Below are 23,470 nucleotides of genomic sequence, written 5' to 3' on the forward strand. Positions count from 1 at the left end.
CCTCCCTCTCCGACGAGGCCCTCGTCCCTCCCCGCGACGACGCTCACTTCCCTCGATCTCTGTAGATCTTGGACATTTTGTGCCGTGATTCTTTGATTTCTCACTAGAAAGGTAAAAAAAACCCTTTTGCAATTAAGCTGTGTACTTTTTTGAGTATGCATTTCCATATTCATTTAGTTTAACAACTTAGTTAATGAATAATTTTATACCAAAATATGAAATATTGTTAATCTAATGTTCGTGAATAGTTACCAAACACGAACACAACTAAACGAAACGAATTCGAATTTTGAATATTATTCGAGTCGAATTCGAACAAGAACATCGCTAATTGAGCCGATTTCGAATTCGAATAAGGCATTTCCATCCCTAGGTTGCTTGCATAAAATCTGACCTATAGTTTATTATATCACGAACAAGCCGAACAAACCAAGAAAGTTTCAACTTCATAACTCGACGAAGTCTTAATCAAATTTCATGTTAGCTTATTTATATCCACCTTTTACCCCTGGTAATAGCAAGGAAGCTCCCTTGCAGAAGAAAATAACAGAAAAATTCAAATTCAAGCAGTACAATAAAAATATACTAACATCATCACTGAACAACTTGGACAAATCCTCCCGTAGCCTGCCACAAGCAGATTGTATCTCAAGGTAAATAGAATAGAAGTCTCCAATATAGGACATCGTCGCATTCAACTAACACTCTACAAAGCAACCGTCGCATTCAACCAACGCTCCACAAAGCAAATGTAAGCAGCAGCCTGAAAGGAACAGAATAAAGTAACAAGCTCTGCAGCGCGTAGGTTGAAGTGAAAGGATGAAGCATTCCAGAAAAATCACCAACAAACCGGCAATCTCACCCACAAACCTCTCACTATTTTAAGTACATACTGCAATGCAAACTAACACTGGTACTATCAAATATTCTGTTCTCTCAAGCACACAAATTACTCAACAGCATCTCAACAAGGTTTTCAAAGAGAAGTTTGTGAGGGTTTTATGCACCCCTACTTGTCAGCAGTCATTCGAACAGCAGATGGGAAACATATCTAAGTGAAAGCTCAGCTTGAAAACTAAAATAGAAAGCCAAATTGCCACCAATTGCAACTTCAATCTCCTTTTAACTTCTTCAAATGCCACATCACAAGCTAGCCAAATGTCGCAATGGACATCAAAACCCTCCTCCGCCTTATGATGTGTTCATTGCTTCAGCATGGTAACTGTCCAAATCCTTGTCCAAATCATCTGCTGATTTCACAACTGGCTTCCTTCCACGACCACGGCCTCCACGGCCACGTGCCTGTCCTCGTCCACGACCTCTCCCAGTTCCACGCTGGAAACCCCCACGGTTTGGCCTGTAAATAAATACCATGTTAGTGACAGAAATGTTGTGAAGTAAATACAATAGTACAAAGGAATTTGGATAAGGGTAGATAAAACAAACTGTGATTGTAAGCAGCAAGTCTTTGGCACATGTATCGATGCAAGTGGAAAGCAAATATCCTCATTGTTACCATTTTAAGAGACAATCATCACCAGAAAGCAAGCACAATTTCGAGAATAAACATGCTCCTTGCACAAATGGGGTCCGGCAACTTCTCACCTCTCATATTTATTTGTTAGCAAATAAAAACCCCATGAGTGATTCACACGGTTTAAACCCCTTTAACCAGAGTATCAAGCGAAGACACATTCTAGTTTCTAAAACTATTTGCCCTCAAAGGCTATATCTGCACCCCCCCCCCCCCCCTAAAAAAAAAACCCCAAAAACAACATTTTGAACTACTTTCTGCTGATAAAAGTAGCAAGGGTTCTATCTGAACCACTTTCAATGCCTAGTTCCAAGTTCTTATTCATTACTTCGTGGGTATTTAACCGGATTTATGAGTGATAGTTTAGGATGTCAGAACTTTTTGTTCATTACCTCATGAATTTATGAGAGAAAAGTGATAGTTTAGGAGGTAAGGTGGGACTGAAAATACTTTAGGAGATAAACAGAGACAAATTTAATAGTTCAAGGGGGAAGATGGGACAGAAAATAGTTTATAGGGTATACATAGAGACCTTTAATAATTTAGGGCGCAAACAGGGGCCGGAGCCTAAATATATTGACACCAAAACATTTACTTAAGCAAACATGGTGTATAACCAGCTTTCTTTTCTTTGTTTCTTTCTTTTTCTTTTTCTAATCAAATTATTTTATTGGTTGATGAAGGATCATCTTGACTTTGTTTCCAGTGCAAATGATCTACCTCAATGGGACCATAAAATCCATCTTTTCATGCACGAAATATAGACATTTGATGCCTTCCCATAGCTGGAAAAACGGGCCTCGTAAAATTGGGATTCCAAGGGAAAGCACATCATAGTTTCTAAATAGAACATCAACTAATGCATGTGAATCGCCAAAAAAAAGAAGAAGGAAAAACATGTAAGAACCACCAAGAGATATAGTGATAAGAGAGGAAATGGCAAGCAGTCGATATACAGTTCATGGACATAACATAAACCAAGACTCTGTGTTCTTCCAACATTGGTTCTATATTTAGAAATGAACGCAGACAAGAACCATTATAGCCTATAAAGATGAAATTACACTAACTTATCCATTAGCCTGATGATTCATTAGATAAAACACAAGAACTTGTGGCAAATCACTTCCACATGCCAAGAGATAGGGGCTTAAGCAAAGAGATAAAATCGGTACATGCATATATGTGCTTCTAGATCAGTGTTTGTGTGCAATAGGAAAGAGCTGAATCCAAGAGATAAATTTAAGCAGTACTGGAAACAAAAACAGTCTACATGAACTCACCTTGGTGTGCGCTTGAAGGGCCTTGTACCACCTTGACCAAACTCCGGCCTGAAAAATCTCAAAATATCAGAAATGTTGTCATGTGATGTTAATACAAATATAATGGTAAGGAATTCTCTATAGTAATTAGATTAGACAAAGCAAAACAAGAGCATAACAGCTATGTATCCACCACATCACCCGTTAAGTAAAATAAAAAATAAAGAACATCAACACACAAATCAGAAGACATATCACCCGTTAAGTAAAATAAAAAATAAAGAACATCAACACACGAATCAGAAGACATATAATCTGCAGTTAGGTGCTTTCATTTTCTTGAACCTACCTACTGATGATACCAACAATTGAGGCAACCCACATCCGATTACAGCAAGCAGATGGAGTGAAATGAACACCACAGAATCATGGAAATGATAAAAGGTAGAATAGCTGGATCGTGCCCATAATGGTGTGGTCCCAGAAAAGGATATAAACAAACACTATATTAATGTCAAATCTGATATCTACGTCATCTAAATTGTTTTACATATATATGTGCTCATCAAATATATTATCTAATATGAATAAAACAATATATTTTTTCTATTGACCTTATTTTAGATTGTAAATAAAAAAACAAATTTGATAAAGAAGATTATATGATGGAGCACAATGTTACAAACTTATCGATAATAAAAAATAATGTTAACAATGTGGTAAAGCTTGCATAAAAATTTTAGTTCCAAGAAACAATAAACATGTTTAGAACAGGTTTAAAAGATTTTGGCAAAGACAAGAGGTTTTCTCCTCAATATTTTGTTGCCTCCTCTACTACAAAATATTTATCCTCAACTCCAATATACTCTTACTATCTACATCTAACGAAAATAATAATAATAATAAGATACTGAAAAAAAAAACAGTTAACATTTGCCACCAGAAGGCATACCTACATCCAACCATTAAAAACCTAAGTGGCATATTATCCTAAAAAGAACATTAAAATGGTACATATGGTCCACACTCCACAGGTTAAAAAGTAAAAGGCATTAAAACATTTCAGGAAGACCTATCCCAACAAAAAAGGACAAAGCTTCTTATATTGATAACTAAGAAAGAAGGTACTCCATAAGAAAGAATCTAAAAGAATTAGAATGGATAGGGAGAAGTAACATGGTAGTTAGCAACTCAAGAAAAATACTGGAAAGCAGTGACTGCCTATATGAGTCAATTCAGGATTGGACTACTTAAAAAATTAATCATATCTAGGTCCTCAACATACTATTATTTCTGAGTATATCCAATTTAGCAACCGTTATTCAAGGAAGACTAGCTAATCATTGAAAAGATGGGAAAGAAACCCAGAAAACAACGGGAAAGAACTGCATACGTCATAACGACTGTCCTCCTTCCTCTCCCATTTGCACCACCAACCACATTAATGCGAGGGGTAACTGGTAACCCAAGATTAGTGCCAATGATTTCGATTTTCATAGCTTTTCCATCCAGCTGAACATTGTTGTAACGTTTCATGGCAGCCATTGCATCACTTCTCCTAGCAAACACCACTTCTGCCGAACCCTGCCAAGAGGAAAGATATTATGCAACATGAGTACAAATATAGCTTGGCCAGGTTTGCCTACCAGGAAAGTGTTGAGCTTCTGCTTCACAGTATTCATTATCTTATGAACAATATATCATATCTAAATTTCTGACAATCACTTCAAAATGAAAAAGAGTCGAAAACCATCCACATTTTCTACTTTAGGAAGGTTGTTGATTATTATTATATTCAATTCTATACAATCTTATACAGGTGACCAGATACAAGAAAGAATAATATGATTCAGTCAATTACTAGCTTAAAACAACTAAAGCAAGGGAAAGAAATAATGTCCATGTTGCTATACGATAGGAAACAGAAGCTCACACTAGGGCGCCCATTTCTGTCATAATGAACTGCAGACCGCTTAAGAGTACCGATCTCAGAAAAAAGTTCCTAAACCCACAGAGGAATATATATCAGCACGAGCATAAATAATGGAGAAATATAGAGGGCAGCTAAAGCAGAAAAAGCACCTTTATATCTTCATTGGACACCCCATAATCCAAATTTGATATGTACAATTTTGTACCAGTTTCGACTCCAGTAAGACCAGCAGCTTTCATGCTTTCATCAAACAAATCATGTCTCCATATATTGTCCTTTGTTCTGCTGAAAGACTGATAAAAAAATATGCAACAAAGGTTCAGAACGGAAAAGAAATGGTTAGCGTAGAACCGTAGTACCGATCAACCAACGAGACTCAGTGCATCTGCTCAAAAACTAAAGAAAAACCTACCACTACCACATTAATATTCTTTAGGATGAAAATAAGCCTATATCTGGTGATAATAAAGCATACAGTTAACAAATGGAAGTCGAGAATTCCACCCATTACACATATGCTGACGATAAGAAATTGGTGAGAGCTCCAGTTCCCAGAATGACCCGGTAAGCTCCTTAGCAAATATACTCCGTGAACAAGTTCAGCATAATAAATGAAGGCCAGCAATGATGAGATTCCGCATTTAGCAATAGTACCCCTTGAATTTCCCCCATTTTATCAGCCATTAAAAATGTATAAGCACCAAAGGCAAGCACCAAAGGCAGGACCTCCTATTTGGGTGCTTGAGCCTCTCCAAATTCAAAAAGAACTTATATATCATCCCTCCATAATTGAATTTCTAAAATAATTCAGATTCCTGAATGCATTCAAAAAACAGCAATAGATTTCGGGCTTGCCTTGGCAATCTTGTAAGGTGATGGCCGAGCATTTACTCCAAGAGGCCCTTGACGAGCCATACCTACTCCCCTCCCACGAGTGGCCCCACCTCGTCCACGGGCCCGTCCACGGCCCCGCCCCCGGCCATGCCCTCTCCCTCTTTCACCAGAACCTCTGTTCTTAATCATATCATCCAATGACATATCCAAAGGTGTTGCCATCAAATTAGCTGCTGATGCACTGTGAAGATAAAAGGAAACAAAATAACCTGTAACAGTAAAATGAACTAGGTTTAGTTTCTTAAGAAAACATGAAAGGATTCTCAAACATACTTTTATCAGCAATACAAAATGACATCAAAATCACTAAACACAATTTCCATATAAAACACAAATAAATACTAGAATAAAATTAAAGTCAAAGTTATGTACACCTTTTACAACCTCTAATTTTCAAGACCAACTAACAAAAATCAAATTTCCGGCATTTTTGCTTCATATCCAACACAACAGAACTGTTAGTCAAAAAAGGTAGCCACTAGAAGCCACCTCACAATTTTCTCTCACAAAAACTTTTCTCTAAACCTCTCTCTTCTCTCTCTTGCTCTTCTATAAGAGGAGGAGTTTCTGGGATGAGTTTTTTCTTAAAAGTTTGGGGCCTATTTATAGTGTTTGGGAAAACACTATGCACTAGTATTTTATTAGTTGTTGGGCCCGCCCACCTTTTTTTTCTTCAAAAATTTCGACACCGATTATTCTTTGTCAAAGATATCAAGCCCCTGATTTCCATTTGTCAACAAATTGTTCATTTGTCAACATTTGCAGCACCCCCCCTCTTTGCTTTCGGTGTCTTTGTTGACGAGGAAAAAAGTGGGGTGGCTTCTAGTGGCTACCTTTTTTGACTAACAATCTCCCACTTGAAGACTGATTTCAATCTATCTTACATCTCGATCTGTGCAGCAGCTCTTTCCCGTCTTGATACTATTGCAGGCCAACTAAAGCTGAACACAGCTTCAGTTTGTCAGTAGTCACCGTCTTTGTCAGCATGTTTGCCGGATTTTAAGCTCCACTAATCTTTTCAAGCTTCAAAATTCCATCTTCCAGAAGTGACCGGATAAAATGATACCGCATCTGTATGTGCTTCGTTCTGGAATGAAAAAACGAATTCTTTGCTAGATGAATAACACTTTGATTATCGCAATATAAGACATTGTCTTCTTGTTTCTTGCCTAATTCATCCAAGAAACTTTGAAGTGAAACCATTTCCTTGCTGGCTTCTGTAACAGCGACATATTCTGTTTCAGTTGGGGAGAGAGCAACTATCTGCTGCAGTTATGAAACCCAACTCACTGCAGTACCTCCTAGAGTATAGACATACCCTGTAGTGCTCTTTCTGTGGTCAACATTTCCTACTAAATCAGCATCCACATAACCTGTTAGTGTTGTATCTCCACATTTGAAACAAAGTGCTTTACCTGTGGTGCCCCGTAGATATCTGAGGATCCATTTGACTGCTTCCCAGTGTTTTGAAACAAAGTGCTTTACCTGTGGTGCCCCGTAGATATCTGAGGATCCATTTGACTGCTTCCCAGTGTACCTGAATCATTCATGTATTTGCTAACAGCTCCTACTGCTTGAGCAATATCTGGTTTTGTACAAACCATGGCATACATCAAACTTTTAATTGCTGAGGCGTACAAGCTTTCTCTGTCTTCGGTGACTGCTCTTTGGAAAGTCTAAAATGAACACCTAAAGGTGTACTCACTGGTTTAGCATCTTGCATATTAAACCTGGAGAGTACTTTGTTGATGTACTCAGCCTGTGATAACATCAAAGTCCCAGACTTCGTGTCTCTCTTGATCCTCATTCCAAGAATCTGCTTTGTAATGCCAAGATCTTTCATTGCAAACTGCTTCGATAATTTTTGCTTCAAATTTATAATCTCTTGCAGATATGACCCCGCAACGAGCATGTCATCAACGTATAATAATAAAATAATAAAGCTATTGTCAAACCTCTTGATATAGCAACAATGATCTGCTTGGCATCTAGTGAAACCGTTGTTGCCCATAAAGCTGTTAAACTTCTTGTACCACTGTCTGGGAGCTTATTTTAATCCATACAAGCTCTTTTTCAACCGGCATACTAGATTTTTCTTGCCTGTCTTTATGAAGCCTTCTGCTTGCTTCATATAAATCTCCTCCTCTAAATCACCATGAAGGAAAGCTATTTTTACATCTAACTGCTCAAGATGTAAATTCTCAGCAACTACAATTTTCAACACCAGTTTGATTATAGTCAGTTTTACGACCGGAGAGAAAATTTCATTGTAGTCTATACCTTTTTTTTGCTGAAAGCCTTTGACAACCAACCTTGCATTGTAGCGCTTGTTCCCATCATATTCTTCTTTGATCCTGTAAATCCACTTATTATGAAGAGCTTTCGTACCTGGTGGTAATTCAGCTAAGTCCCACGTCTGATTTGACATGAGCGAGTCTATCTCATAATGTATAGCAGACTCTCACTTGACTGAATCCTTCACCTGCATTGCTTCATCATAACACTCCGATTCACCACTGTCAGTCAGCAACAGGTAGTGCAAAGAAGACGAATAACGCTGAGTTGGCTTAGGAATTCTGGAGGAGCGTCTCACTTCTAGCGTGCTTGGTTCTTCTTGAACTTCTTCAAGATTGTTCTGAACATCATTTTCAGAAATCCCCTCTAATTCAGCAAATTCCTTTATTTCAGCTTTTGTACTGGAGCTACTTGATTCTGCAGTTGATCTGTCTTTGTACATCACATTCTCATTGAATATGACATCTCTGCTTCTGATGATCTTCCGATTTTCATAATCCCAAAATCGGTAACCAAACTCATCACCACCATAACCAACAAAAACACATTTGTTAGATTTGACATCAAGTTTACTTCTTTTAGCAGAATCTATGTGTACATAAGAGATACAACCAAAAATTCTTAAATGTGAAAGATTTACCTCTTTTCTGCTTCAAGCTTCTTCTGGTATTCCACCATCCAAGGGAACTGAGGGTCCGCGGTTGATTAGGTAGGCTGTGGTATTGATAGCTTCAACCTATAGAAACTTAGGCAAGCCAGTATGTAACCTCAGGCTTCTAACACGTTCATTCAAAGTTCTGTTCATACGCTCCGCTACGCCATTCTGCTGCGGTGTCATGGGAACTGTTTTTTCCATCTTGATCCCGCTGTTTGCGCAAAACTCTTTGAACTGTCTTTGTACTCTCCTCCATTGTCTGACCTCAATCGCTTTATCTTCAAACCAGTTTCATTTTCCACCATGGTCTTCCATTTTCTGAAGGTATCAAAGACTTTTGATTTCTTCTTCAGAAAATAGACCCATACCTTCCTTGTAGAATCATCAATGAAGATGGCATAGTGCAGTGAGCCTGCAAGAGATGAAACTGGAGATGGTCCCTATACATCGGTATGAACCAATTCTAACCTTTCTGTCTTAGGTGTCTTGCCAATCTTTGCAAAACTGACTTTCTTCTGTTTGTCAAAGATGCAATCCTCGCATAGGTCGACATCTACAATCTTCAGATCCGACAACTTTCCTTTTGACAGAAGTGTCTTCATCCCTTTCTCGCTCATATAGTACAAGAAGTTTAATAGCTTTATGGATAGCAACGGTTTCACTAGATGCCAAGCAGATTATTGTTGCATCTCGAGAGGTTTAACAATAGCTTCATTATTTTATTGTTATACGTTGATGACATGCTCGTTGCAAGATCAGATCTGCAAAAGATTATAAATTTGAAGCAAAAATTATCAAAGCGGTTCGTAATGAAAGATCTTGGCGCTGTAAAACAGATTCTTGGAATGAGGATCAAGAGAGACACGAAGTCTGAGGCTTTGATATTATCACATGCTGAGTACATCAACAAAGTACTCTCCAGATTTAATATGCAAGATGCTAAACCAGTGAGTACACCTTTAGGTGTTCATTTCAGACTTTCCAAAGAACAGTCACTGAAGACAGAGGAAGAGCGTGCACACAAGGCGAAGGTCCCGTACGCCTCAGCAATTGGAAGTCTGATGTAAACCATGGTTTGTACAAAACCAGATATTGCTCAAGCATTGGGAGCTGTTAGCAAGTACATGAATAATCCGGGTAAGGTACATTGGAAAACAGTCAAATAGAAGAGCGTGCACACATGACGAAGGTCTCGTACGCCTAAGCAATTGGAAGTCTGATGTAAACCATGGTTTGTACAAAACCAGATATTGCTCAAGCATTGGGAGCTGTTAGCAAGTACATGAATGATCCGGGTAAGGTACATTGGAAAACAGTCAAATAGATCCTCAGATATCTATGGGGCACCACAGGTAAAACACTTTGTTTCAATGGTGGATATACAATACTAACAGATTATGTGGATGCTGATTTAGCAGGAAATGTTGACCACAAAAAAAGCACTACATGGTATGTCTATACTCTAGGTGGTACTGCAGTGAGTTGAGTTTCACAACTGCAGAAGATAGTTGCTTTCTCCACATCTGAAGCAGAATATGTCGCTGTAACAGAAGCCAGCAAGAAAATGATTTGGCTTCAAAGTTTCTTGGATGAATTAGACAAGAAACAAGAAGACAATGTCTTATATTACGATAGTTAAAGTGCTATTCATCTAGCGAAGAATCCGTCTTTTCATTCCAGAACGAAACACATACAGATACAGTATCATTTTTTCCGATCACTTCTGGAAGATGAAATTTTGAAGCTTGAAAAGATCAGTGAAGTTCAAAATCCGACAGACATGCTGACAAAGACGGTGACTACTGACAAACTGAAGCTGTGTTCAGCTTCAGTTGGCCTGCAATAGTATCAAGACAGGAAAGAGCTGCTGCACAGATCGAGTTATGAAAACAGATTGAAATCAGTCTTTAAGTGGGAGATTGTTAGTCAAGAAAGGTAGCCACTAGAAACCACCCTACTTTTTTCCTCGTCAACAAAGACACCGAAAGCAAAGAGGGGGGTGCTGCAAATGTTGACAAATGAGCAATTTGTTGACAAATGGGAATCAGGGGCATGATATCTTTGACAAAGAATAATCGGTGCCGAAATTTTTAAAGAAAAAAAAGGTGGGCCGGCCCCACAAAAGGCCCCACAACTAATAAAATACTAGTACCAGTTGTTGGGAAATTACTCTCATTTTCCTATTATCAGATTTAAGAGAAAGCGAAATAAATGCGCAAAAAAGAGGACACGTAAGATTTACGTGGTTCGGCACAAACTTGCCTACGTCCACGGGCTGCTGCAGATCTTCACTATGAAGAGAAATTTTACAACACTCACAATTTTCTCACAACCCAATCCCAACTCTAAAAATTGCTCATAATTTTCTCACAAAGACTTTTCTATAAGCCTCTCTTTTCTCTCTCTTGCTCTTCTATAAGAGTTGTTTCTGAAATCAGTTTTTCCTTAAGAGTTTGGGTCTATTTATAGTGTTTGGGAAAATACTATGCACTAGTATTTAATTACTTATGGGGCCCGCTGTAAGGCCAGCTCACCTTTTTTTCTTCAAAAATTTCGACACCGATTATTCTTTGTCAAAGATATCAATCCCCTGATTCCCATTTGTCAACAAATTGTTCATTTGTCAACATTTGCAGCATCCCCCTCTTTGCTTTCGGTGTCTTTGTTCACGAGGAAAAAAATGGGGTGGCTTCTAGTGGCTACCTTTTTTGACTAACAATCTCCCACTTGAAGACTGATTTCAATTTGTCTTCACATCTCGATCTGTACAGCAGCTCTTTCCCGTCTTGATAATATTGCAGGCCAACTGAAGCTGAACACAACTTCAGTTTGTCAGTAGTCACCGTCTTTGCTAGCATGTCTGTCGGATTTTGAGCTCCACTGATCTTTTTAAGCTTCAAAATTCCATCTTCCAGAAGTGACCGGATAAAATGATACCGCATTTGTATGTGCTTCGTTCTGTAATGAAAAAACAGATTCTTCGCTAGATGAATAACACTTTGACTGTCGTAATATAAGACATTGTCTTCTTGTTTCTTACCTAATTCATCCAAGAAACTTTGAAGCCAAACCATTTCCTTGCTAGCTTCTGTAACAGCAACATATTCTGCTTCAGTTGCGGAGAGAGCAACTATCTTCTGCAGTTGTGAAACCCAACTCACTGCAGACTGCAGTACCTCCTAGAATATAGACATACCCTGTAGTGCTCTTTCTGTGGTCAACATTTCCTACTAAATCAGCATCCACATAACCTGTTAGTATTGTATCTCCACCTTTGAAACAAAATACTTAACTATGGTGCCCCGTAGATATCTGAGGATCCATTTGACTGCTTCTCTATAACCTTGCCCGAATCATTCATATACCTGCTAACAGCTCCCACTGTTTGAGCAATATCTGGTCTTGTACAAACCATGACATACATCAGACTTCCAATTGCTGAAGCGTACGGGACCTTTACCATGTGTGCACTCTCTTCCTCTGTCTTTGGTGACTACTCTTTAGAAAGTCTAAAATGAACACCTAAAGATATACTCACTGGTTTAGCATCTTGCATATTGTAACCTAGAGAGTACTTTGTTGATGTACTCAGCCTGTGATAACATCAAAGTCCCAGACTTCGTCTCTCTTGATTCTCATTCTAAGAATCTGCTTTGCAACGCCAAGATCTTTCATTGCGAACTGCTTTGACAATTTTGGTTTCAAATTTATATTCTCTTGCAGATCTGAACCTACAACGAACATCGGTGACTGCTCTTTAGAAAGTCTAAAATGAACACCTAAAGGTGTACTAACTGGTTTAGCATCTTACATATTAAACCTGAAGAGTACTTTGTTGATGTACTCAGCATGTGATACCATTAAAGTCCCAGACTTCGTCTCTCTTGATCATCATTCTAAGAATCTGCTTTACAGCGCCAAGATCTTTCATTGCGAACTGCTTCGATAATTACTTTTGGGACCTCTTCTGGAGTCTTGAAATTAATTGTTGTAGGGGATCTGTTTATCAAATAGCAAGTTGTATTGACTGTCTCGGCCCAAAAATCTTTCAACAAACTGGTATCAAAACCTGCTTAGAGTACGTGTATCTGCTTATCGTATGTTCTGTGGCTGCCACTAAAAATGGATCCTCCACATCAGAAAATAAGTTACATTATCATTTACTCTTTAAAGGCACTGATACTATTCACGTGTACGGTACTATTCAAAAGTACTGTTATTATTCATACGTATGGTTACTATTCATACGTATGGTTACTGTTCATAAATACAGTTACTGTTCTAGTTAGCTTCAAGATGTCTTCTGCGAAATACAAAGTAAAGAAATTTAATAGGAGAAACAACTTCAGTTTATGGAGAGTAAAAATGGGGACTCCTAGTACAACAAGGACTGTTCAAAGTCTTATCCGGAAAGGATAAGTTTCCAGAATTTATGCCCGATGATGAGAAAGAAGAACTGGAGATGAAGTCGTATAGTGTCATACAGCTTTGTTTGGCCGATGAGGTCTTGCGAGAGGTTACAAATGAAGATACCGTCACCAGCTTATGGCTCAATTTGGAGAGCTTGTACATGACGAAATCTCTAACAAACAAGCTATACTTGAAGCAACGTCTCTTCACCCTTCGCATGAAGAAAGCTATGCGAATTAAAGACCACTTAGATGAACTTAACACTATTCTTATGGATTTAAAGAATATTGATGTTAAAATCGACGAAGAAGATCAAGCACTCATCTTGTTATATTCATTACCTCATTCCTATGAAAATTTTGTCAATAGCATGTTATACGGTAGAGATACACTTTCTTTGGAGGATGTCAAATCAGCCTTACATTAAAAAAAGTTAAGGCAAAAAGTGTTTGTCGTAGGAGGAGATGATCAAGCTGAAGGCTTGTTCACTCGTGGTCGTCCTGAAAAGGGTGTTGGTGGTAGAAGCAAATCTAGAAACATGTCTAGATCAAAGTCCAAGCCAAGAAGAAATATTGAATGTTATTACTGTCATAAATATGAGCGCATATAAATACTAATTGTCTAGCGCTCAAAGCAAAGGACAATTCACAGTCAAAGTCTGAGGATGTAAAACCTTCAGTTGCCACTGTAACTAAAGAGTCTTCTAGTTCACATGAAGTTCTTTCAGTTAATGTTAATACTCATTCTCAAAATGAGTGGGTTCTTGATTCGGGTTGTTCCTACCATATGTGTCCACATAGGAATTGGTTTGTCACATATAAGTCTATCGATGGTGAGAATGTCTTGTTTGAAAATAACATGCCTTGCAAGACTGTTGGTATCAGATCAATTAAGATTAGAACCCATGATGGTATTATTAGAACATTGAGCAATGTCCGTCATATTCCAGAGTTAAAGAAGAACCTTATTTCTTTAGGCACCCTTGACTCAAATGGTTTTAAGTTTTCGGCTGAAGGTGGAGTTTTGAGAGTAAGCAAAGGCTCTCTTGTTATGATGAAAGGAAAGAAGGTAAATACCCTCTATATCCTTGAAGACAGTACAGTGACAGGTGTTGCAGCAGTGTCATCCTCAGAGGATTCAGATTCAGACATTACACATTTCTGGCATATGCGGTTAGGGCATATGAGTGAGAGAGGACTAGATATATTGAGCAAGCAAGGTATGCTTTGTGGTCAGAAAACCAACAAATTAGACTTTTGTGAGCATTGAGTTTTCGGCAAACATCATAGAGTATCCTTTAGTACTGGTGTCCACAGAACCAAGGATACTTTAGATTATATCCATTCAGATATTTGGGGTCCTTCTCAGGTTCCATCGAAAGGTGGAGCTTGTTTTCTGCTAACATTGATCGATGATTATTCCAGAAAAGTTTGGGTGTATCCTTTGAAGCATAAGAGTGATGTGTTTGAAACCTTCAAGCAATGGAAGGTTATGATTGAGAAACAAACAAGAAAGAAAGTCAAGCGCCTCAGAACCGATAATGGGATGGAGTTTTGTTCCACAGAGTTTGACCAGTTCTGCAAGAATGAATGTATTGTGCGTCATCGTACAGTTCGGCATACACCACAACAAAATGGAGTTGCAAAAAAGATGAACAGAACACTTTTGGAGAGAGCTCGGTGCATGCTCTCTAATGTCGGTTTGTCAAAAGACTTTTGGACCGAAGCAGTCAATACAGCTTGCTATTTAATAAACAGATCTCCTTCTACAGTAATTAATTTCAAGACTCCAGAAGAGGTATGGTCTGGTGCCCCTGCTAATTACTCTCATTTAAGAGTATTTGGTTGCTCTGCTTATTTTCATGTTAATAATAGCAAGCTTGAACCTAGAGTAAAGAAATCTATCTTTCTAGGATATGCTACTGGGGTGAAGGGATATAGATTGTGGTGTTCTAATCCTAAGTCACGTAAATTTATTATTAGTAGGGATGTTACTTTTGATGAAAAATCCATGCTTCACCCGAGAAAGGAGTTTGTTATTGACACTACAGGTACTCAAAAGGAATCTACCAAGCAGGTGGAGCTAGAGAGCTCAACTTCAAAGAGAGTGCTTGAGGGCGCTCATGTTAAACCAGTTGATACTACAGAAGGTTCAACTTCAGATGTTGATACACCACAAGAACAACAGTATAATATTACCACCGGGAGAACAAAAAGGCAGATCCGACCTCCTCAACGCTATGCAGACATGCTTGCTTATGCTTTGAGTATAGCAGAATCGATTGAGGTTCCAGAGCCTTCTACTTATAAGGCGGCTATTAGTGACAACGAGGCTGCAAATTGGACTGTTGCGATGACTGAAGAGATGGAGTCTCTTCACAAGAATCATACATGGGAGCTAGTGAAGCCACCAAGGGGACAGAAGATCGTTGGCTGTAAATGAGTCTTCAAGAAGAAAGGAGCTCCGGATACAGATTCTATAAGGTACAATGCACGCTTGGTAGCTAAAGGTTACAGTCAGACCGAAGATGTGGACTTCAATGAAGTATTCTCTCCAGTTGTAAAACACACCTCAATCTGCGTGTTGCTTGCCATGGTTGCTCATTTTAATTTGGAGCTTGAGCAACTTGATGTGAAGACGGCTTTTCTACATGACGAGCTTGATGAGCAAATCTTTATGCATCAGCCAGAAGGGTTCATTGTTGAAGGTAAAGAAGATCATGTGTGCAGGTTGAAGAAATCTCTGAGGCAGTGGTATTTGAGATTTGATACTTTCATGTTTAAGCATAGTTACTCTAGAAGTAAATATGATAGTTGTGTTTATCATAAAAAGCTCAATGATGGTTCTTTTGTATATTTGTTTTTGTATGTTGATGACATGTTAATTGTAGCTAAAGATATGTTAGAAATCAACGAGTTAAAATCTCAACTCAAACATGAGTTTGAGATGGACTTGGGAGCAGCAAAGAAGATTTTGGGGATGGAGATCCACAGGAACATGCGAGAAGGAAGTTTATTTCTATCTCAGGAGAAATACATCAAGAAGATGTTAGAGAAATTTGGCATGCTTGATGCCAAGCCTGTGAAGACTTTGCTTGCCGCTCATTTTCGTCTTTCAGCAGATTTGGCACCTTAGACTGAGGAAGAGCAGTACATGTCTTGTGTTCCTTATTCTAGTGCAGTTGGAAGCATTATGTATGCGATGATCTGCACCCGTCCAGATATTTCACATGCAGTCAGTGTTATGAATCGGTATATGGATAAGCCTGAAAAGATCCATTGGCAGGCTGTGAAATGGATACTTAGATATTTGAGAGGATCTGCTAATATTGGTTTGAATTTTGGCAGGAACACAGACTCGATTGCAGAATACTTGGCTATTCTGATTCAGATTATGCGGGCGATTTGGATAAGAGACGATCCTTGACAGGTTATATATTCACTCTTTCAGGTAATGCCATTAGTTGGAAAGCGACTCTACAGTCGACACTTCGACAATTACTTTGTCTACCACAAAGACAGAGTATATGGCAATGACAGAAGCAGTCATCAGGATTGAGAAGATTAGTGTTGCAAACAATCCAGCAGATATGATGATGAAGCTCGTACCTTCGCATAAGTTTGAGCATTGTCTCGAATTGCTTGGAGTTCGACAAAACGGAGGATAAGCCCGTAAGGGGCTTCTGTCGAGACAGCAAGAGTTAAGAGAAGATCTTCATTTTCAAAGTTAATGTGGAGATTTGTTAAAAACGTGCCTTTGAAATTGAGTGTTAGGCTGCCTAACACTCAAGCTGCCAAATTTGACTATTACAACCCCATTTGCATTTTTTTAATATTCTTGATCCCTATATAAGGGGATGTTGTATAAGGGTTCAAAACACGAAAAAACTCAGAGAGGGAGTTTAGAAAAAAAAAGAGTGAGAAGAGAGTGAGATAGAAAGGTTATCCCTTTCTTTGTGAGTCTCTGGTTAGATAGTGATCTCCTATTTAGTATTCTTCTCTTTTGGTGATTAGTGAAGTTCTCGTCCGTGGACGTAGGTCATACTGACCGAACCACATTAAATCCTTATGTGATGTTCTCTTCGTCCACTCTTATATAGACATCTTTTGTGTCTGTGAAGCCCCTTCGCTGCAACAAATGTGTTTTTGTTAGTTATGGTGGTGATGAGTTTGATTACCGATTTTAGGATTATGAAAATCGGAAGATCATCAGAAACAGAGATGTCATATTCAATGAGACTGTGATGTACAAATACAGATCAACTGCAGAATCAAGTAGCTCCAGTAAAAAAACTGAAACAAAGGAATTTGGTGAATTTGGGGAGATTTCTGAAAATGATGTTCATACTAGCCCTGAAACAGTTCAAGAAGAACCAAGTACGCCAGAAGTGAGACGCTCCTCCTGAATTTCTAAGCCAACTCAGCGTTATTCGCCTTCTTTGCACTACCTGTTGTAGGCGTCTAAAAATGCCTATGGGTGCCCGCACACAGCTCAAGACAAAGAGAAGGTGATGAACGTCGTTATCCAAATCAAAGAGGATTATCCAATGCCGACAAGCGCATGAAGCGAATCGGCAAACTGTTGATGACACGACAACGAACCACCACAATGGAAAACACCAAGTGGACCGCACGCGTTAATCAACTCAAAGCGTACAAACGCACCCAACAGTCAGTTAACACGCACGCATCATTCAGCTCGTGCATGTCAATCAGTGCGCGCGTCAATCAGTTCACGATGGCGTCAATCAACGTACATTAATCAACTCGCGTAGAGCATACAAGTCAACACAACGGATGAGTAAAACGGGAGAAACTACAGGTCCTGGAAGATCGGAAAAGTCGTAAAACACAAGAAATCAGCGAAACTCAGCGCGCCGCGCAGGACGGACCAAACCGACCCGCGCCCGTGCGGGTCGGAATGATCCGACCCGCGCAAGCGCGGGTCGGAATGATCCGACCCGCGCCGGCGCGGGTCACCCGCGCAAGCGCGGGTCAGACTTGTCCTGCGTGCGCTGTTTCGATCGGGTTCGGTTTTTGATGATTTTTCTCGAGATTTGTTGGTTCCAGAGGTTCCCAACTGACTTGATATCATCTACAAACGTGGTTAGGCTGTTGTCAACTGAAGATAGAGCCAAATCACTTGTTCTCATCCAAATAACCGCATTCGAGGCCTATAAATATGAGTCAAAGGCCTCCATTTTTCAGGGGCGATTGATTATCAAGACGAGGAGGTGCTGCCGGATTGTGGAGTCAAAGGAGCACGAATTTCAGCGAGGGTTAACAGATCTTGGCGAGTTCTTCGGCATAACGAAGGAGAGTTCGAGAGATCCGACGCCCGTTCCCGTCCGTCCCTTGAGATTAGGCTTGGTCTTAATCTCGAGAAGAGCCCTGATTTCGCTTGGTCGATTTCAGCGCTTCAAATCAAATACTTCCTCGGCGAAGACGAAACTCTGCCGAATTTTCCATCAACCGGATCCAGATCTAAGGCGGTCCACGGATAAACCCCGGCACAGGCAAAGATCCCACGCAAGCAGAAGACCGATAAACGATCTCTGCGTTTGTTTTGACGAGAGTTGTAACTTTTGTTTTCATTGTGTAAAGATCTTATAAAAAGAATATTTTTTTGTTTTCATTGTAACGACCGAAGTTGTAATGAATACCGCAATGAATACATTAACTTTCGACGCAAACACCTGTTGCTGACTGACAGTGGTGAACCGAAGTGTTATGATAAAGCAATGCAGATGAAAGATTCAGTTAAGTGGGAGTCTGCTATGTAATATGAGATGGACTCGTTCATGTCAAATCAGACGTGGGACTTAGCTGAATTACCACCAGGTAAGAAATCTCTTCATAATAAGTGAATTTACAGGATCAAAGAACATAATGGGAACAAGCGCTACAAGGCAAGGTTGGTTGTCAAAGGTTTTCAGCAAAAGGAAGATATTAACTACAACTCAAGATGTAAATTCTCAGCAACTATAATTTTCAACATCAGTCTGATTGTAGTCAGTTTCACGACCGGAGAGAAAATTTCATTGTAGTCAATACATTCCTTTTGCTGAAAGCCCTTGACAACCAACCTTGCCTTGTAACGCTTGTTCCCATCATGTTCTTCTTTGATCCTGTAAATCCACTTATTATGAAGAGCTTTCTTACTTGGTGGTAATTCAGCTAAGTCCCACGTCTGATTTGACATGAGCGAGTCAATCTCATATTGCATAGCAGACTCCCACTTGATTGAATCCTTCACCGACATTGCTTCATCATAACACTCCGGTTCATCACTGTCAGTCATCAACAAGTAGTGCAAAGAAGGCGAATAACGCTGAGTTGGCTTAGGAATTCTGGAGGAGCGTCTCACTTCTGGCGTGCTTGGTTCTTCTCGAACTGCTTCAGGGCTAGTATGGACATCCTTTTCAGAAATCTTCTTAAATTCAGCAAATTCCTTTGTTTCAGCTTTTGTACTAGAGCCACTTGATTCTGCAGTTGATCTGTCTTTGTACATCACATTCTCATTGAATATGACATCTCTGCTTCTGATGATCTACCGATTTTCATAATCCCAAAATCGTTAACCAAACTCATCACCACCATAACCAACAAAAACACATTTGTTAGATTTGACATCAAGTTTACTTCTTTCAGCAGAATCTATGTGTACATAAGAGATACAACCAAAAATTCTTAAATATGAAAGGTTTACCTCTTTTCTGCTCCAAGCTTCTTCCGGTATTCCACCATCCAAAGGAACTGAGGGCCCGCAGTTGATTAGGTAGGCTGTGGTATTGATAGCTTCAGCCCATAGAAACTTGGGTAAGCCGGCATGTAACCTCATGTTTCTGGCACGTTCATTCAAAGTTCTGTTCATACGCTCTGTTACGCCATTCTGTTACGGTGTCATGGGAACTGTTTTCTCCATCTTGATCCCGCTGTTTGCGCAAAACTCTTTGAATTTACTGTCTTTATACTCTCCTCCATTGTCTGACCTCAACCGCTTTATCTTCAAACTAGTTTTATTTTCCACCATTACCTTCCATTTTCTGAAGGTATCAAAGACTTCTGATTTCTTCTTCAGAAAATAGACTTATACCTTCCTTGTAGAATCATCAATGAATGTGACATAGTACAGTAAGCATGCAAGAGATGAAACTGGAGATGACCCCCATACGTCGGTATGAACCAATTCTAACCTTTCTGTCTTGGGTGTCTTGCCAATCTTTACAAAACTGACTTTTTTCTGTTTGCCAAAGATGCAACCCTCGCATAGGCCGACATCTACATTCTTCAGATCCGACAGCTTTCCTTTTGACAAAAATGTCTTCATCCCTTTCTCGCTCATATGACCAAGCCTTTGATGCCATAGGTTTGATTTTTTATCTGTATCTGTTACTGCAATGATATTCTCTAAGTTAGAGGTTATATAGAGAATATCATTTTTCTTACCTCGAGCAATGACGAATACTCCTTTGATAATATTCCATTCATGATCCGAGAAGGTTGTACAATAACCCTCTCCATCAAGCTATCCCATAGAGATCAAATTTCTTCTAAGACCAGGAATATGTCTCACTCCTTACATCTTCCATGTGGTTTGATTTGATAATTTTAATCGGATGTCTCACTTGCCAATAATCTTTAAGGTTTCATCATCTGCTAGATGTACCTTTTCGAAATCACCGCTGACGTAGTTCTCCATGATTTCTCGGCATGAGGTGGAATGGAAGGATGCCCCTGAATCAAGAATTCATGATTCAATCGGACTGTTGACGCTTAGAATCATAGCATCACGTCCTTCCTCGGTCACGTTGGCAGACTCCTGTGCGTCGGTGTTTTTCTTCGGTGCCCGACACTTCCTCTTTAAATGACCATTCTTGCCACAATTGTAGCACTTGAAGACTTTCTTTCCTGATCTAGATTTGCTCCGTTTAGATTTTGATCTGCCGTGATTTGAACTTCTTTCTGAAGTTCTTCCCCTAGACTCCGTGTGTAAAACTGAAGAGGTTGAAGCTTCACCTAATTCTCTCCGTCGAATTTCTTCACTAAGAGTCAGATCACAAACGTCATCGAACTTCAACTTGTTACTTCCCGATGAGCTACTCACAGCCGTGACTGTAGCGTTCCAGCTTTCTGGTAGGGAAGACAAAAGGATCAACGCTCGAACTTCCTCATCAAACTTAATCTCAACTGAACTCAACTGGGTTGTGACTATGTTGAGTTCATTGAGATGTTGAGCTGTCGATGAGCCTTCCGTCATTCGCAAATTAAACAGTCGTCTCATCAAGTGAACTTTGTTTGAGGCAGAGGACTTCTCATACATGCTGCAGAGAGCCACCATAAGACCCGCCGTGGTCTTTTCCTTTGCTATGTTGAAGACAACATTACGGGATAACATCAATCGGATAACTCCAAGGGCTTGTCTGTCGAGAAGAGCTAACTCTTCATCCTTCATGTCATCTGACTTACTTCCTGAGAGGTTGATACAACTTCTTCTAATACAGATAATCTTCGGTCAGTATGACCTACGTCCACGGACGAGAACAGCAGAGAACTTCACTAATCACCAAAAGAGAAGAATACAAAAGAGGAGACCACTTTCTAACCAGAGACTCTCACAAAGAAAGGGACAACATTTCTATCTCACTCTTTTCTCACTCTATTTTTTATATCTAAACTCTCTGAGTTTTTCGTGCTTTGAACCCTTATACAACATCCCCTTATATAGGGATCAAGAATATTAAAAAATACAAATGGGTTGTAATAGTCAAATTTGGCAGCTTGAGTGTTAGGCAACCTAACACTCAATTTCAAAGGCACGTTTTTAACAAATATTTTTGAAGAAAAAAAAGGTGGGCAGGCCCCACAGCGGGCCCTACAACTAATAAAATACTAGTGCATAGTATTTTCCCAAACACTATAAATAGGCCCCAAACTCTTAAGGAAAAACTCATCCCAGAAACAACTCCTTTTATAGAAGAGCAAGAGAGAGAAAAGAGGGACTTAGAGAAAAGTCTTTGTGAGAGAAAATTGTGAGCAATTTTCAAAGTTGGGATTGGGTTGTGAGAAAATTGTGAGTGTTGTAAAATTTCTCTTCATAGTGAAAGATCTGCAGCAGCCCGTGGTCGTAGGCAAGTTTGTGCCGAACCACGTAAATCTTGCGTGTCCCCTTTTTTCGCATTTATTTCGCTTTCTCTTAAATCTGGTAATAGGGGAATGAGAGTAATTTCCCAACAAGAACCAAATACCTCTAGCTAATGACCTAAATCTATTCCTATGCATAATAACAACAAGCATCCTATAAATTGAAATTGAAAAGAACTCATTACACAGTCGATGTTAGAGATCTCGGAGAAGTTACTTTTCAAACCTAGTTGTTTGAAGGAAGAATCAAATCCCTATAAACTCACATCAAAAGTAATTATATGGTCAATATGGCGCTAAATGGATCCTGATATATCACCACAATTCTACAGTTCCCGCGCCCAGATGGACTGGCTTTGCACGAGACAACACACAGCCAAACATTGCAATACCAGCATCAAAACTTGCAGGACAAAAACAGCAATTCGGTATCACCATCTGCCAGAGTAAAAAAAACGGCAATTTTGACGAAAACAATATAACAACCAATCAAACACACTGAAAACACTCCAACTAATGAACTAAATCTATTGTTACGCAAAGCGCCAACAAAACACAACGAATTTAAATTTAAAAGAACGCCAATTACACCGGTAGTATTAGAGACAGGGTCAAAGTCACTACTGAAAACCTCGTTGTTTAAAGGACAGAACCCAATCTCTATGAACTCGCATCAAAATGATCAACATGACACTCAATTGATCCTAACATATCATCATGGATCCGGACAATAACTGCACTTTGTTATAGATTGAAGAGAACTCAACCCCTACTTATTTAACCGAAACAAAACCTAATCTCTATAATCAAGGTCAACTACAGGTATAGTCTCAAATCAAAGCAAAGAACTTGAGACAAGACGAATTACGATCAACTAAAGAATATTATGAAGAAAAAGATGATTACCAGAAAGAAAACGAAGTTCCCTCGATCGCCCGAACAAAGATCAAGAGATATTCGTGCTGATGAATGCTAGGGTTTCAGTGAGAGGAATTGCGAGGAGATCTACGATCGAAGTAGGTGAAAGATTCTTCTTGAATCTGGGGTTTCTTTAGTTTATGCGGAATTTTGGGAACTCTGAGGGAAGATTAAGATTTCTAGGGTTTTTGGGGAGGAGAGAGGAAAGAGACGATGAGGGGTGAAGTGATTCTTGGGGCTTGACTTAAGAAGCAAGCACTTTTCAATTTGAAGGACGAGATTTTTCCACGTGGATGATTGCGATTGATTCTGAATTTTTTTTTATCGTTCGCCAGCAGATTTCATACGCTCCTGACCTCTCCTACACAAGGCATGCAATTTTAAATTTTGGGGGGGAAATGCAACAATAAAATGTCTCATATTATC

The 23,470-nt window shown here is 39.3% G+C and overlaps 1 protein-coding gene across 2 annotated transcripts; it reads right to left on the bottom strand.

Moving 5' to 3' along the window:
- LOC109844249 (THO complex subunit 4D-like) lies at positions 624-23,268 on the bottom strand. 2 transcript variants are annotated; one of them, XM_020413215.1, is made up of 7 exons: positions 23,033-23,268; positions 5,585-5,832; positions 4,879-5,022; positions 4,730-4,798; positions 4,190-4,380; positions 2,818-2,865; positions 624-1,357 (listed from the first exon to the last, which is right to left on the bottom strand). In XM_020413215.1, the coding sequence occupies exons 2-7, from the start codon at positions 5,783-5,785 to the stop codon at positions 1,192-1,194; spliced, it is 819 nt and encodes a 272-aa protein (XP_020268804.1). In that variant the 5' UTR covers positions 5,786-5,832; positions 23,033-23,268; the 3' UTR covers positions 624-1,191. The 2 variants fall into 2 exon arrangements, with proteins under 2 accessions (XP_020268804.1, XP_020268805.1); XM_020413216.1 differs by lacking the exons at positions 5,585-5,832; positions 23,033-23,268 and adding an exon at positions 5,205-5,578.

The sequence above is a fragment of the Asparagus officinalis genome, chromosome 6, assembly GCF_001876935.1.
Source record: "Asparagus officinalis chromosome 6, Aspof.V1, whole genome shotgun sequence".
Taxonomy (NCBI): domain Eukaryota; kingdom Viridiplantae; phylum Streptophyta; class Magnoliopsida; order Asparagales; family Asparagaceae; genus Asparagus; species Asparagus officinalis.

Coding starts and splice junctions, on each gene's coding strand:
- LOC109844249 (XM_020413215.1), bottom strand. CDS start 5,785: ATGGCAACACCTTTGGATATGTCATTGGATGATATGATTAAGAACAGA. Junction 4,799..4,878: donor TGTCCAATGAAGATATAAAG/GTGCTTTTTCTG, acceptor CTGTGGGTTTAG/GAACTTTTTTCTGAGATCGG. Junction 1,358..2,817: donor CCCTTCAAGCGCACACCAAG/GTGAGTTCATGT, acceptor ATTTATTTACAG/GCCAAACCGTGGGGGTTTCC.